The 14,557-nt window shown below is 41.2% G+C and overlaps 2 protein-coding genes and 2 long non-coding RNA genes across 5 annotated transcripts in view; 2 read left to right on the top strand and 2 right to left on the bottom strand.

Annotated features, from left to right (window-relative positions):
• LOC138946978 (uncharacterized) overlaps nucleotides 1–14,557 on the bottom strand; it is a 271,906-nt gene that overhangs the window by 7,303 nt on the left and 250,046 nt on the right. The gene's annotated exons all lie outside the window — the stretch shown is intronic.
• Nucleotides 1–14,557, top strand: part of LOC138946972 (mucin-like protein) — a 254,265-nt gene that overhangs the window by 167,839 nt on the left and 71,869 nt on the right. For both annotated transcript variants that reach the window (XM_070318397.1, XM_070318396.1), the window contains exons 9-10: nucleotides 8,832–9,109; nucleotides 10,629–10,857. In XM_070318397.1, the coding sequence (XP_070174498.1) occupies nucleotides 8,832–9,109; nucleotides 10,629–10,857 (507 nt within the window). The remainder of the gene's footprint in view (nucleotides 1–8,831; nucleotides 9,110–10,628; nucleotides 10,858–14,557) is intronic.
• On the top strand, nucleotides 104–2,591 carry LOC138946954 (uncharacterized). Its single transcript, XR_011449482.1, has 3 exons — nucleotides 104–312; nucleotides 795–1,062; nucleotides 1,783–2,591. It is a non-coding gene; the product is annotated as an uncharacterized lncRNA (long non-coding RNA).
• Nucleotides 2,752–4,844, bottom strand: LOC138946955 (uncharacterized). Its single transcript, XR_011449483.1, has 3 exons — nucleotides 4,612–4,844; nucleotides 4,099–4,249; nucleotides 2,752–3,575 (listed from the first exon to the last, which is right to left on the bottom strand). It is a non-coding gene; the product is annotated as an uncharacterized lncRNA (long non-coding RNA).

Here is a 14,557-nt window from a genome sequence, read left to right as displayed (position 1 = left end):
GTGCACAGCAAGGTATTTGTCGGATTCCGCGGATTTGAGATCGACATTGGTCCGAAGGGTAATATAGGGCCGATCTCTTTGGGTACGAAATACACCACTAAACAGTTCCGCGGCCATTGCGACAGTGCGCATGCGTAGGATTTTTTTCGAGTAAACAACGCGTCGTGCTAGCTTCTCAGCAACTCGAAACATGTGCGATTTGAGCGAGATTTCCATCCAGAAGGTGCGACTGTGGAGCACTGAAGCATCGAAAACCTTGTCGTGTGTACGGAAAACGAGTGTGGAAGGTGCACACGAGGAACTTGTAGCTAGGTAAGTTTTATTTCTTTCGTTATTTACTCTTTGCAATGATGCGATGTGTTGTTCATTCCCAAGACCGGTTTTCCGCCCTGTAAGTTGTAACACTAACAGTAACTTAGTAAGTGCTCTCTCTTCAGATACGCTTAACTTTTCAGTTGATTAAAGTCAAAAACTTGAATAAGTGCCGTTGATCTGTCCACGGAATCTAACTTACTATGAAGCATAACTATATTCCGATTCATGATGCATAGGCTACATGTTGCGATAGTGTATGCAAAAGTTTTCCATTTTCAATCTGACGTGTGGGTAAGATAAGAAACAACAAACATGCATACGAAGTTTCCACTGCCAGTTTGTATAGCTGCTAAGCTTACCTCAGGCTGAGTCAGTGAGTATTTTGTACGTTTACATACAAAATGGTGATGAGGGGGAAAAAGAATGCCTTCCACAGGTGCGAAAAACTGTGATTTGATCTCAAGGCCTTTTTGTTTTAGAGCTTTTCCTGCTTTGGAACTTGGGAGATGGGATTCCTGTCGACCGTGAAGCAGAAAATGCAGAGAGGGTGCTTCTTCGGGAGTACAAGCAGAAGTTGTATGTGAAAGGGGTGCTTTATCCTGATCCATTCATCATCACAACTGGATTGAAAGGCAGCAAGATGGGCGATTCCTGTGGCCAAGCGTCTTCATCGCCGGCTGCCTGTGAGTGTGAGCTCGACCTCATGCATCGCCTCGTCAACGAGTTTTAAGGAGGAAAGGCTTACAGGTAGGAAACCTCTCTACTTTTTTAAATAAGTCATATTTGCACTTTACTTTTGAAAAAGAGAATGGTTCAAGTTGAATTGCAAGATGGCAGTGCAGCCTAACAACATTTTGGTTTCAGTGAACAGGGAATGTGTCAAAATCTGAAAAACCAGCATACTAGTATAAATACACACTAAAATTATGCCTGTCGCTGTCATATACATATAATTTTTGAAAAGTGCAGTGATACTGATAGTGATACAGTTAATCAGCAATGACTGAACCGACTTTCTAAATTCAGGGATGATCAAATCATCTGACTAATGGCCAGGGGCGAGTACAAAAAATCCGCTGTGCTAGTTAAAACCGCTTGGCAACTCGCCTGGTTGGCTAGTGAAAATTCTCGTCAAATGCAACACTTCTGGTTGTATACTCTAGTTTCAAAACGTTATATAAACAATGCAGTTATAGCAACTGTGGTTTGTACCCGGCAAGCAATTCTTTTTGGTGGACTGGACTTTCTTGAAATGACTCACCTGTCTGGCAAGTTAAGATTTTGAGATCTGGCCATCCCTGCAACTGTCTTAATTTTGCAATGCCCTTCATGCAAGTTGCACTCAAATTTGTGAGCAATTTGTTATGTACAACTTGGTAATTTGTCCTAAATGATGCTTTAGTAAAAGTTGTTGTCTCCTTTCTCTTTCTCATATTGATTATTTTCTTTTTTTCTCCCTTTTGGCAGTGTTTTGACCATATGCAACATGCTGCAAGTCATTTTGGAGGAGGAAGCCCCTGATTGCATCTTTGTCAAAACCAGAAAGAGACTTCTACCTGTCTCCAAGAGTCAGCCATCACAACCACCTGTTACCCAGAGCCAGCCATCACAACCTCCTGTTCCCAAAGTAATCCAATCCTGTTGCCCGTTTTGATACAGGCAGCAACAGGATGCACTTAGGAGGAGGAACTAGTAGAAGTAGGGAAAGCGGTATTAACAAAACAGCTTTTTCCTCTTAACTATGAAACCACACAGATAAACAAGGAGAGCAACCCTTCCACAAAGTAAACAATCCTGACGACTCTAATAATTTCAACAATTTGTCAACTCATGTAAAAGCTTTGCCAGATCCAGGCATTAAGCTCTACTCGTTACACATGTAAAGGGCAGAGCAACATTGTTGAACAGCTGCTTCGTTTCTGTAAGTTTTCAGCCTGAAAGGTAGTAGGGTGGGTCGCATCTAAAATATAAATGTTTGTCTTGTCAAAACCTATGTTAATTTTCCTACATTTTAAGACTCCCTCTTTTTCTGTAGTGGATTTTTTTTTTTTATCAGATTATTGTTTGGAGTTCTGAAAAGGAAGGCTCCTGTGTACACCATTATAGATATGACTTTTACTGTACTACATGTGTGTTTTTGGTATATATATATATTAATATATAAAACTAGATATCTGTCTTCCCAATATGTGCATTGCCAAGTGGATGAAGTCATCAGATTTGATCTGCTGCTAGTGATAACGTTTATCAACATAAGTAAAGTTTTTTGAGCTGACTGTATTGTGTGCATTTTGTTTGCAAGTGCTGATATGTTTGACTTTGTGCTGTAATGCTTTGTCTTGTCTCTCATTCTCCCTTTCAAAGTACGAGAACTCAGATTTTGTTCTGACACACTCATTGCATCATACAAACATCAATAAAGACACACACAGAAAGTGAGCCAAACAAACATTTTTCCTCAGAACATGTTATGGTATGCACAGGGGACATGAAAATTATGGAGAGAAGACTGTGCGCAGGAAGAAGAGAGAAACATTCAAACAAATGAAAACAAACCTGTAAATTGTTGCTCTTGGCCACTCTGGTGACATGTACTTTATTCTACCTATATTAGCGAAACCGATAGGCTAGATCCTGAAGGTCTAATCCTCGTCTCTGTTGCATATTAAACAACATCTCATCTATACTATAACGTTTAGGGTCAATACTCATTGGTTGATCGCTAAAAATTCTTGTCTTTTTAGAATTTTTGACTTTTTCCTGCCATCTTCTTGTTGCAAAGGGTGACACTAAAACCATGAATTAATTGTAAGAGACTGGTCGTGGCTATACCAGTGCAATATGATATGTTCTGCGAGAAATCAGATTTCTGAATAACCATGGATTTTTCCTGTCTGCGTTCTTTTTCTTAGCCATGTTTGCAATCTGTAGTTTGAACATCAGTCTATTGTTCTCCTTAGTCAGCTTAATCATTGCAATAAGATTGCGCATAACGGGTGTGCATTAAGTTGGCATCTGCTTATACAAAAAAACTATCAACAAATAAGCAAAAACAAGAGCACCCAGAAATGTTTCTGTTGTGAATGGGTCTTGTTCAGGGCTAGTCACACTTCTGGCAATCAACTAGCTGCACCATTCCTCTCCCTTGATGATCCTTGGGCCTGGCACGTCTCAAACTGGAATTCCAGATCTCGCATTGCCCATTTTCTTCTGCCTAGCCGGTGCTCTGGTCGGGGTATGTCTATCATCACTCTTGCTGTCTGAAACATTGCCAAACAGGGTTCATTCTGTCAGTATTTATGGTAGTATTACATCTTCATGCAGGGTTCTCCACATATATGTTGTCCGTTTGGGTTCCATGCCCCCAACTTCAACTTATAAAGGTGGTCATTTGGACCCACTGTTGTCATTTTCAGTGCAATACAGAACTCCCCCTGTGAATTCCCCGGTACACTTGTTTTTGTTCCTTTGGCTTCTATGGAGAGCTCTCCTAATGTTGATCAAATCGCACTCTGGAAACAAACCACCCACATAAAACTTAGCTTGGCTTCCCACATTCATAAGCCTCATATATTGATATTGATTGATATTCATTCTTGTTCAGATTTCAAAACACACGAACAGACGAAAAGTCAATTAAATCACTCAAGCTGTAAGGCACAGACACATCATAGTGATACTAGGAACAGCATGTGTGAACAAATACATTCAACACCTTACCATCTTCTTTACTGCGTACACACACAAAATATAACAAGAAAGTTATTTAAAAAAAAAACTTACTCTGTGTTGAAATCCAGGGTATCCCAAGTTTTGTGTTGGGAAAGAGTTCTCTGCAGTTGGTGTGCCATCAAGAAAGTGTTGAGAACAAACCCTTGCAGGTGAAAAAAAAGCTTGTGCTGGGTTCTTCTCGTGTGTTGGATGCGGATGCAAGCTGTTGAAAACAGACAGATGCATATCAGATTTAACAATTTATGGCTCTACAAAGCAATTTTTTATTGCTTTTTAATCATAGCCATGCTCTAACAACATGAAGTAAAACAAAAAAAACAAGAAACGGAAACACACTGACACAGAAAGTGAGCCACATTTTTTGATCTCATGCACGGCAGATTCAAACAAGTATTTCATGCAGTGCCGGTGTGCAGTTTTTGTAACGTTCAAAGCTGTATAAATGCAGGTCTAGCTAAACGGTTTTGTAATCATGCTATGGAATTTGCAGAAAAAAACAATAAATCGCATGAATGTCAGGCAATAAAATAAGTTGATCAAGAACTGTTACAGTGTTGTGCTTACCTGAACGGTGGTTGGCATGAACAGCACAGACTCGTGTGGAACCTGGTGAATTTTGCAAAGTTTAGCTTTCCATTTTGAAGACGGTAGCTTCCGTTGTCACAATCAATCATCGGGCAGTGACATGCCATTGTTAAAATCGATAATCGCTGAATTTACATCGACAAAACAACAAAATAAACACAAGTGTCGGACTCGTCAGTCGCAGAACATACGCAAAGCTGTGTTGCAGACGATTTGTTTCCTCGAAAAAATGACGCAGCCAATGAGAGGCGTCTGTGCGGTCACGTGATTTTCCTTCTTTGTTCCATGTAAACGTCGGAACTGTTTAGTGGTGTATGCCAACCAAAAAAGCGAAAGTAGTACAGAAATATCGGCAAAACTATTAAGTCAAGTGGCGGTGTCTGGTGAAGTTTAAGAAGAGCGAACCACATTCATTTTGGTGATCAACTTGAGATCAGTGCAACAACAAAGCTAGTCAGTTACGAGTCACGTCGCGGCACGTGTCCCGAGGTTAGACGCAGTATTAGTTTTAACAAAATGCAGTACACAAATGAACATGGAAACAAACAAAAACACGAAATTATGTTTGGCAAAACATGAGCCTGCTTCGCATTGAGTTTATTTGACCTAGGTCTCTACTTCCACAGAATCTCTCAGACCTGCGAACCGATCTCTCACTACGGTCAGTCACGCCAGAGACATAGATGTAGGTCTATGGTCGCGCTCATCATGCCGTTTCTTGGCTGTTGCCGAAATTCAAGTCTTTCTGAGTCTAAAACTGATCTCCATTAATATTTCTCCAATATAGCAAAGATCACAGTTCTTTGAATCGAAAAACTTACAACAAAATGTTTAAATGAAATAAACGAATCGGTCCTCTAAAATTAAAGGTAGCTTCTGGAGAGAGTTATTATGACTGGTTTTAATGCAGGATGTCTGATGTGACAGAATGTAAGGTGGTTTTGTTCACATGCATCTTCAAGTGACTGTAAACAGTCCAAGGGCGGAGGGGTGGGGGTTGGGGGATGTTACAGGGGTTTCGGACCCCCCCCCCCCCCCCCCTTGCTGTCAAGAAAGCAAAAACACAAAACAAATATTCAGTCTCTGGGAAAAAAACTAGACATTTTCTGTCTGTGAAATTGTTGTTGTCTGGAGCAGATATCAATGAAGATAAATAGCCATTATTTAATACTAACTTTAAAAGAAATAATGAGTGGCTGCTGACACCAATTTATCATGTTTAAAATCAAGGATAAGCTACAAATTGTTAATAGAATAGCTAAAATTCTTCAGCCAGACCCCCCCACCCCTGGACCCCAGGTTGTACCCCCCCTGCCCGCCCCCCCCCCCACCCCCCGCCCCCCCCCCCCTCTAGCTCTCTTGCTCCGCCCCTGAATACTGTGGTGTTTTTTTTAGATAAAGTAAACTTGTCTTAGTTAACTTGCATATTATATATCAGGTGTCGTGTGCTTGTGTGTGTGTGTGTGTGTGATCGAGCTTCTGTGTGTGTAGTACAATACTGTTGAACATGGTTATCAATTTTGTACTTGTTTTGCATGGTAGCGCGCGAATAAACGTGTCGTTTAATCGTTTTCGAGCTGGTTGATAAAAAAGATTACTCAAAGATGCCTCAAATTACGGAAAAGTACCAGCTGCATTCCTGATTTTCATTTGGGGGGGTAAACAGGTCTGATACACAAACACACGCGCGCACGCACACACATTGCACGTACGCGCACATACACACACCTACTGAGATATGCCTAACATACACGCACGCTTGCAAACACACACATAATACGCAAACGCAGTTTAATTTCCTCAATACATGGCGAAAGGCACACACACACACCACACACAAATAAACACACACACGCAGTCCCACACACACACACACACACACACAACCCTCACACACACAAATAAACCCACACACGCAGTCAACCCCCCCCCCACACACACAACCCTCACACACACAAATAAACACACACACGCAGTCCACCCCCCCCCACACACACACACAACCCTCTCTGACACACACACCCGCCCAACCCCAGCGTCCAACTCAACTTTCACCAACCATACCCTACTCTCACTATCGCTCTCTCTCTCTCTCCGCTCACACACACACACACACACACACAAGCTCACGCAAGCACAGCCACACACACACACAGCACGCGCATACACACACACACTGACACACATCACACACAGCACGCGCATATACACACACACTGACACACATCACACACACACACCCACACACACCTTTCGCAGTTCGCTCACAGTTCTTCTCTTTTCCATCGTCGCCATCTTCGAAGCTTGCTTCGCTTTTCAGGGTAGATAACCCGTTTATCACATTCGCTGCTGACTTGTGGGTCAAGGCTATTACTCAGAATTCCAAGAGAAAATAAGGATAGTCGCGTGTGAACATCACTGTGGAAGCATTTATTCTAAACTGGGCAGTTCAAGGACGAAATCCTTGATTAAAGATAGGAAAATAAACAACACCAGATGCCTGAAATAATAGCATAAATCAATAATCTTTACATACTTACAGATCTGTGGAAGCACATCAACTGATCTGTGAAAAACACACCTGACTTCGATCTAGCATGCAAGAGGTAGCGACTATGGACTAGCGTGTCAACATCACAACAAAGAGAATCAAATACCATTTCGTATTGCCGCTTATGCTGGCTCTGTTTCAAGCAGTTCCTTGTGGCCTCGCCAGCATTTTGACGACGAAGAGGCTCAAACAGGCACGCTAAAACCTCAGGCTGGCTGAAAACCGGTCCGTATTCCACTTGTCTTCCTCACTGCTTGAGCCGGCCATGTTTGTTGTTGAAGACTCGTGACGTAGCACACGAGTATGTGCAAAAGGTCATGAGCCAAGACTGCGCGCGCGATGGAACGATTCAGAACAACCAAAAACGAGTCAAAGTATACTTTTTGGATTTCTGTGTTCATTTATACACACGCATTTGTGGTTGATGAATTAAGAGGGTCAACATATCAAAAGTGACCCTAAACCTTGGACTTTTCCTTTAAACCATCTCTTCTTCCAAAACATTCATGTATCATCTCATACATTCTCGTTCATTCTACATTCACATTCCGTCCACATTCAATATCCAAGCTATACTTAATCTATGAATAACACTGCCATCACCGTCTTAGCATCACCGTGTTCGAAAGATGCAAGAAATTTCCCAATAAAAACCCTGATACAATCACAACAAGAATTCTCTTAAAACTTCACACTAGAATTTAGTGCACTTTGTATACACTAACCTTTACATTCCAGCTATGTATTCCAACTTCAATAATATACAACATAGTAAATCATTTACCTTAAGAGACCCGTCTCTTGAAAGAGTGCTTGTTCCCCGAACAAGACTGACACACGCTGACAACCTTCCTGGTTGAAAATCTTTGGCGTTGTAATCTTTCTAGTTCATAGCCAGCTATATTTCTCAAACTTGTAACACAACTCATGTCAAGCTAAAGCTACTTTCTCGTGCAACACACGAAACCCGTGACAACCTTCTAACCTGTCCCTACGCATCGCAATTCACTCTTTAGGGAGGTTAAAATCACGACGTGTTTAACATAACAAATATCCTACTCACATCTTTGTGACAGTTGGCATGTTATTTCTTGTAATGTATCTGCATTTATCTGGGAGGCTTGTGCTATGATTACATTGTACACATGTTTTGAAGCCTTTACGTTTTCTATTTACATCACTGTTGTCTTGAAATAATTATGCAAAAACCGTTCATTTCAGTACTGAACGAACGCTGTCGTCTTGCTACATGTACGTAGAACACTCAATCGAATCAGTCGACTTCCAAATGCTGCAAGGCCTAGCTCGAAATCTGTTAGAAAAAAACACTCCTGCTTTTTGCCGCGGGGAGTTTTAGGGTCAAGCATAATTTGGTAATGTGGTGACGATAAGCTACATGTCACTAACACGGAGGACCACGGAGGATGAGAAGAATCTTCTCATATCGAAAGAACGGGCACAGATGCATGAGTACTCTCTCAGGGATTGTTCGCGCTCTCCTAGCGTGTGCTAACAGTTTAAGTGCATTACCATTAGCCAATCAACTGGTTAACATCAGTCATGTGACACCAGTACTTACTGACACTTATTATTAGCATAGAACTATTGAAGAAGTGACTATGTTTACCTTGTATCTATCTACCAACAGGGTGTCCGGGTGTGTGGGTGTACAAACTTGGAGAAGTACCGTCCAACCTCGGACGAGCGTGTGACATTTGGTACAACAGGAACCTCGCCAGCAATCAAAGCAGATGGGCACAGTTTGACAATCTGCCTAGGTGTCCATGCCAAGAGGAGAGAAACAATATCAAAAATGGAGTGTACGGAAAGTGGATTTCTACTGGTGAAAAAAGCAAAGATGGAAAGCTACTCATTTGCTACCGGCTGTCACGGTCAGCTGGAAGCCACTTCTACCCTCGTGGAAAGGTACGATTCTGAATGAAAAATTGACTGTAGTAGTCGTTTAAAATGTGAAATAATCAAGCGACTAAGCCTTCAAGAATTATGAAATACATCACTTTGAATGTATACAGGTTGAACTGCATGTTTGGAAGTCAGAATTCTTAAACAGGGAGTGCTAAGAGACCCACTCCGCTTTCCCTAAACCATCCGTTTCTGGCCATAGGCAATGCCAGGCTTTTATGTAAAGAAATAATATCATTTCGTTTAAACATGTGCTTGAGAACACCCTAGGTGCCCTCCATAGAGAGCGAGCATTTAAAAAGTTTTTTTCGCGTGGACGTAACCAGGGTTTAGACAATGAAAAAGACAATGGGACATGTTTCCCCCTCAACACACACACTCACACACACACACACACACACACACACACACACACACACACACACACACACAGTTATACACACACACACATATACATACATACATACATACATACATACATACATACATACATACATACATACATACATACACCACGACCCTCATCTCGATTCCCTCTCTATGTTAAAACATTTAGTCAAAACTTGACTAAAATAATGTAAAAAAAAGAGTTTTATATTCACATTTTGCCAGGGATGCTGATGCAATGGCTTGCAAAAGCCTCACTGGAGAACGATATCTCGAGTTTGGTCAAAAATACAAACGACTCGGCAGTGTATTTGGTGGTTTTGTTGATGACAGTACAGAAAACCCATTGAGGCCTTTCTTTAAAAAAAAAAATGATTGCGCACAATTACTGTATTCTGAAGGTAACCGTGGACGAGCAAAATGGCATTGTGTATGTAGTCTCACTCAATGAATTTGATAAAATAGCTGGGCTTTCATTGGCTTTGACCGGTTTATTTCAGTTGAGATTATCATCTTGAATACTGCGGCGCTTTTTGAGTATACTGAATCGGTTAATCGGGTCAGTTTTCTGATTTGGTCAGGGCACAACGCATAGTCGAGTCACTTGTGGTCCTTTTTCTTCACATATTTGGGTCACCTCGCTTCTGTTTCGAATCGTACGTACGTGTGTATCTTTACAAAATATGTGCAAACAGTAGGCTTCCGCACTGAGACCGATTCGTGTAGCTGTAATAGTGACTTTTTTCTTATATTTACTTCATTTGAACATTTGTTTCAATAAACCCTTAATGTGTAGCCAAGTGCGATAATTGCCACAGCCAGGTGTTAATTAACACATGTGACATGTTTTTCAGATAGGGCATTTTATAACCTTTACGTTTATATACAATTTGCCGTGACTTATTATGGTAGGAACATATCCAACTTGTTTTAAGTCACAGGCAACATTTTTAATAATTTAGCCATTTTTGAAGATAACACTGAATAAATGTGTTGCTATTCAGGGACTGATGTGATGAAGTCGAAAAGTTGCCTGACTTTGCTGTGTTATTGATTCAGAATTGTGTGTGTGTGTGTGTGTGTGTGTGTGTGTGTGTGTGTGTGTGTGTGTGTGTGTGTGTGTGTTGTTTTCCAGGAATGTTGCTACAATGACGGCATCAATGGATTGCTCGTTCAGAATCAGCCAGATGCCGCCACAGCAACCGCATTCAACCCCAGTGTCCCCGCCTTACGCCAGCAGCACTTAGAAGAGGACAGACTGGGCTACGACGCTTGCTGCTCCCGTAATAATCCGTCAGACTGTGCGAAGTACTACAGCTTGAGACCAATTGGGAAGTGCGACCCAAAGCCACCCATAAAATTTGGTGCGTTGTGTTTTATTTCCGGGAAACCTAAACAGGCTAATACGTACTTTGAGGCAATCCTCGTCTGCTGTAAAATAGATGAAATAAGACATGCGCTTTGGCATGCCAGTTAAAACTGTCTGCTTGTTTTGCTTACATCTTTCTCTTTTCCTCGAATAATGTATCCCAAGATGCTACTGTTTGGGAAAAGTAGAATGGCTTTTAATGGAAGAAGTTATGCTATGTTTTTTAAAGAAAAACTCCGGATAAGTTTACCTGCCTTCTTGAAGGTCACGTGCAAGTAATCTGACTGTCCTAAATTGCAACCAACTTTTGCCCAACTTTGTTTTGTTTTTTGAAAATCGTTTCCGAGTCGTTGAGGCCGAATCGGCGAAAAGTGTGCCATGTGAACAGCCCCAGCGATTTAGAAACGATTCGGGCCAGACTCGTCAGCAACTCCAAATTTCAGTTAAGCACTGTTCGACTCAGCCGTGACACGTCAGCGATTTTGTCCAGACTTTTCTTATCGCGCTTACTGATTGGTTAGCTCTAAGCCTTACCTTCTCCGGAAAACAACGAGGACAACCGGACAATCCCGGACGCGAATTTTTTTTCACACGTCAGTTAGGGGCTTTCAATCCCGACGGCAGGTTCCGAATAGCGACGAACGTAATCGGAAGTTCCGATGTTTACCGAGTCAAAGAGCCGAGTCGAACACTATCCTTGCGTCATCTTTGTGCAAGCGCAGCAGCTTCGGAGATTTCAAAATGTTTGCTGTGTGTAAGTAGGTCCACTCCTTCTTTGCGACGTCACATGGAAACAGTCGCGTTTTTAGCGAAACAATGGGCATTTCAAACTCGCCATTTCTTCAAATTCACTCGGACTAGAACAACGAAATATATGTATCTTGTAAAACAATCTCTGAGCCTTCCGACTGTGGTATGAGTTTTAATCTGCGATGCGGCCTTGGGCAGATCACAGGCGGAAGGTATCGTTCACTGGACCACCACTATCATAATAAGACAGACAGTTATAAACATAAAAGGTACATATATAGTTAGAACAGTCATCTATCCTGGTATTTGTAAAAATACAAAGGTCCTCGACATTGGAATTTATTTTCTGCATATTTTTTGTCTGAAGTAAGTTGAGCAAGACTCGAAGCTGAGTGACATACCTTGTAGTCTTATGATAGTGGTGGTCCAGTGAACGATACCTTCCGCCTGTGGGCAGATCTGACAGTTTAAGTAAACCACGAAAATAGATCTAAAACGCGCGTGGTTGAGCTTTTCAATGGCGTTTTTGACGCCTGCAAATGTTGTGTTTACAAATCGCTTCGGGGGCACACTTTAATCTATACGTACAGACAAACATAATACATGGAACGAAAGGTAAGAGGATGGACTGAAAGCTGGTTTGGGGGGTATGACTGGATCTAAACCAAACAGCGTGTGTTTGGGTTCGATGTTTTTTGACTCACATGCGAAGCAAAAGTGAGTCTATGTACTCACCCGAGTCGTCCGTCCGTCCGTCCGTCCGTCCGTCCGTCCGTCCGTCCGTCCGTCCGTCCGTCCGTCCGGCCGGCCGGCCGGCCGGAAAACTTTAACGTTGGATATTTCTTGGACACTATTCAGTCTATCAGTACCAAATTAGGCAAGATGGTGTATGATGACAGGGCCCCAAAAAACATACATAGCATCTTGACCTTGCTTCAAGGTCAAGGTCGCAGGGGCCATAGATGTTGTCTAAAAAAACGCTATTTTTCACATTTTTCCCATTTTCTCTGAAGTTTTTGAGATTCAATACCTCACCTATATATGATATATAGGGCAAAGTAAGCCCCATCTTTTGATACCAGTTTGGTTTACCTTGCTTCAAGGTCAAGGTCACAGGAGCTCTTCAAAGTTGGATTGTATACATATTTTGAAGTGACCTTGACCCTGAACTATGGAAGATAACTGTTTCAAACTTAAAAATTATGTGGGGCACATGTTATGCTTTCATCATGAGACACATTTGGTCACATATGATCAAGGTCAAGGTCACTTTGACCCTTATGAAATGTGACCAAAATAAGGTAGTGAACCACTAAAAGTGACCATATCTCATGGTAGAAAGAGCCAATAAGCACCATTGTACTTCCTATGTCTTGAATTAACAGCTTTGTGTTGCTTGACCTTGGGTCAAGGTCACATGTATTTTGGTAGGAAAAATGTGTAAAGCAGTTCTTAGTGTATGATGTCATTGCTATGTAAAGATCAAGGTCAAGCATGTGAGTCGTATGGGCTTTGCCCTTCTTGTTTGGAACTCGTCTTCGTATTTATCCTACATACGTGAGAGAGACACTCGTGAGATAATAATCGTTCAAATCACACGTGTGTATATCATGTAAACGAGGTCATGTCAAGCAAGTCTGGCAGGGACCTGTTTTTCCACTGCTTATGATGCCAAAGTCACCGAGACAAACGTCATTATAGAAGAAAAACAATTGCGCTCGCTAATTACCCTCGATGAAGTTTTAGAACTAACACGTCACGCCACACTTTCAGAGTGACGTTTCTTTACTTTGACGTAATAGATTGCACGAGGCTTTAGAAGAGATCGAGGTTCCAAAAACAAGCGTCTTCAAGTTAGCTGCCTCGACTGCAGGACATTTTAATAATAATAATAATAAAAATTCTTTTATAGCGCTGTTCACCGCCGAATGGCAGTCTCATGGCGCTTTACATTAGACATTAAAATCTAACATTTTACATAAAAAGTTTTTTTGTAAGAAATAACATACAAGCATTAAAAACAATTTATAGACAACGACCACTTATAGTAATATAAAATAATCTAGAAAAATTGTTTTTAAAAAGATGAAAAAACCCACACAAAAACACGTAAGATAAGTAATAGACACATAGTTACACATAAAAAGTCTGACAATAAAATATAACTCACATAAAAGCGTACCTATCTAAAACAGAACGAAGATGTAACATAGACTGTGGGGCAACAAATCAAACAACTAACAACTAGTCAACAAGCAAACGTATCATTCAGCACATTCACTCACAAGTCACATGCACACATTACACCACAGCTTCAATGTCCTAATTACTTTGTTCATTTTAGTAAAAGGCAGATTTGTACAGGTGAGTCTTCAGTTTAATCTTAAATGACGGTAGTGAAGGAGACTAGGGGAAGTGAGTTCCAGAGTGTAGGGACTTGATATCTGAATGATCTTTGTCCAGCTGATTTTAGTTTAGCTCTTGGGACTGTGAGGAGCAGCTGGGGTGAGGACCTCAGGGACCTAGTTGGAGAGTACTTTGTCAGTTTTGATGACAAGTAAGAGGGTTTTACAAGAACAAAAAGAATATTACACACTTTTGTATAGCCTGAAAACTGATCCTGAAAACACGGTAAAAGATAGTTTGGACTTTTTGTCGCAAGAATTTGTTCCACGCCTTAGTGAAGAACAGTCACGTTTATGTGAGGGGTTAGTTACTCCCGCAGAAGCAGAAGCAGCCGACGCTCTGTGTAGCATGAAAAATGGCTCGGCCCCTGGGATTGATGGAATTTCTATTGATTTTATGAAAGTATTTTGGAGCAAGATAAACAGATTGCTTGTTGATTCATTTAATGAATCATTTGAAAGGGAAGAGTTATCATATACGCAAAATCAAGGGGTGATAATATTATTGCATAAAGGAAAAGATTTGGATAGAGAACGATT

Source organism: Littorina saxatilis, linkage group LG14 (genome assembly GCF_037325665.1).
Source record: "Littorina saxatilis isolate snail1 linkage group LG14, US_GU_Lsax_2.0, whole genome shotgun sequence".
NCBI lineage: Eukaryota > Metazoa > Mollusca > Gastropoda > Littorinimorpha > Littorinidae > Littorina > Littorina saxatilis.
Note: the sequence above shows the minus strand (reverse complement) of the source record. Positions and strands in the feature narration are given on the sequence as shown.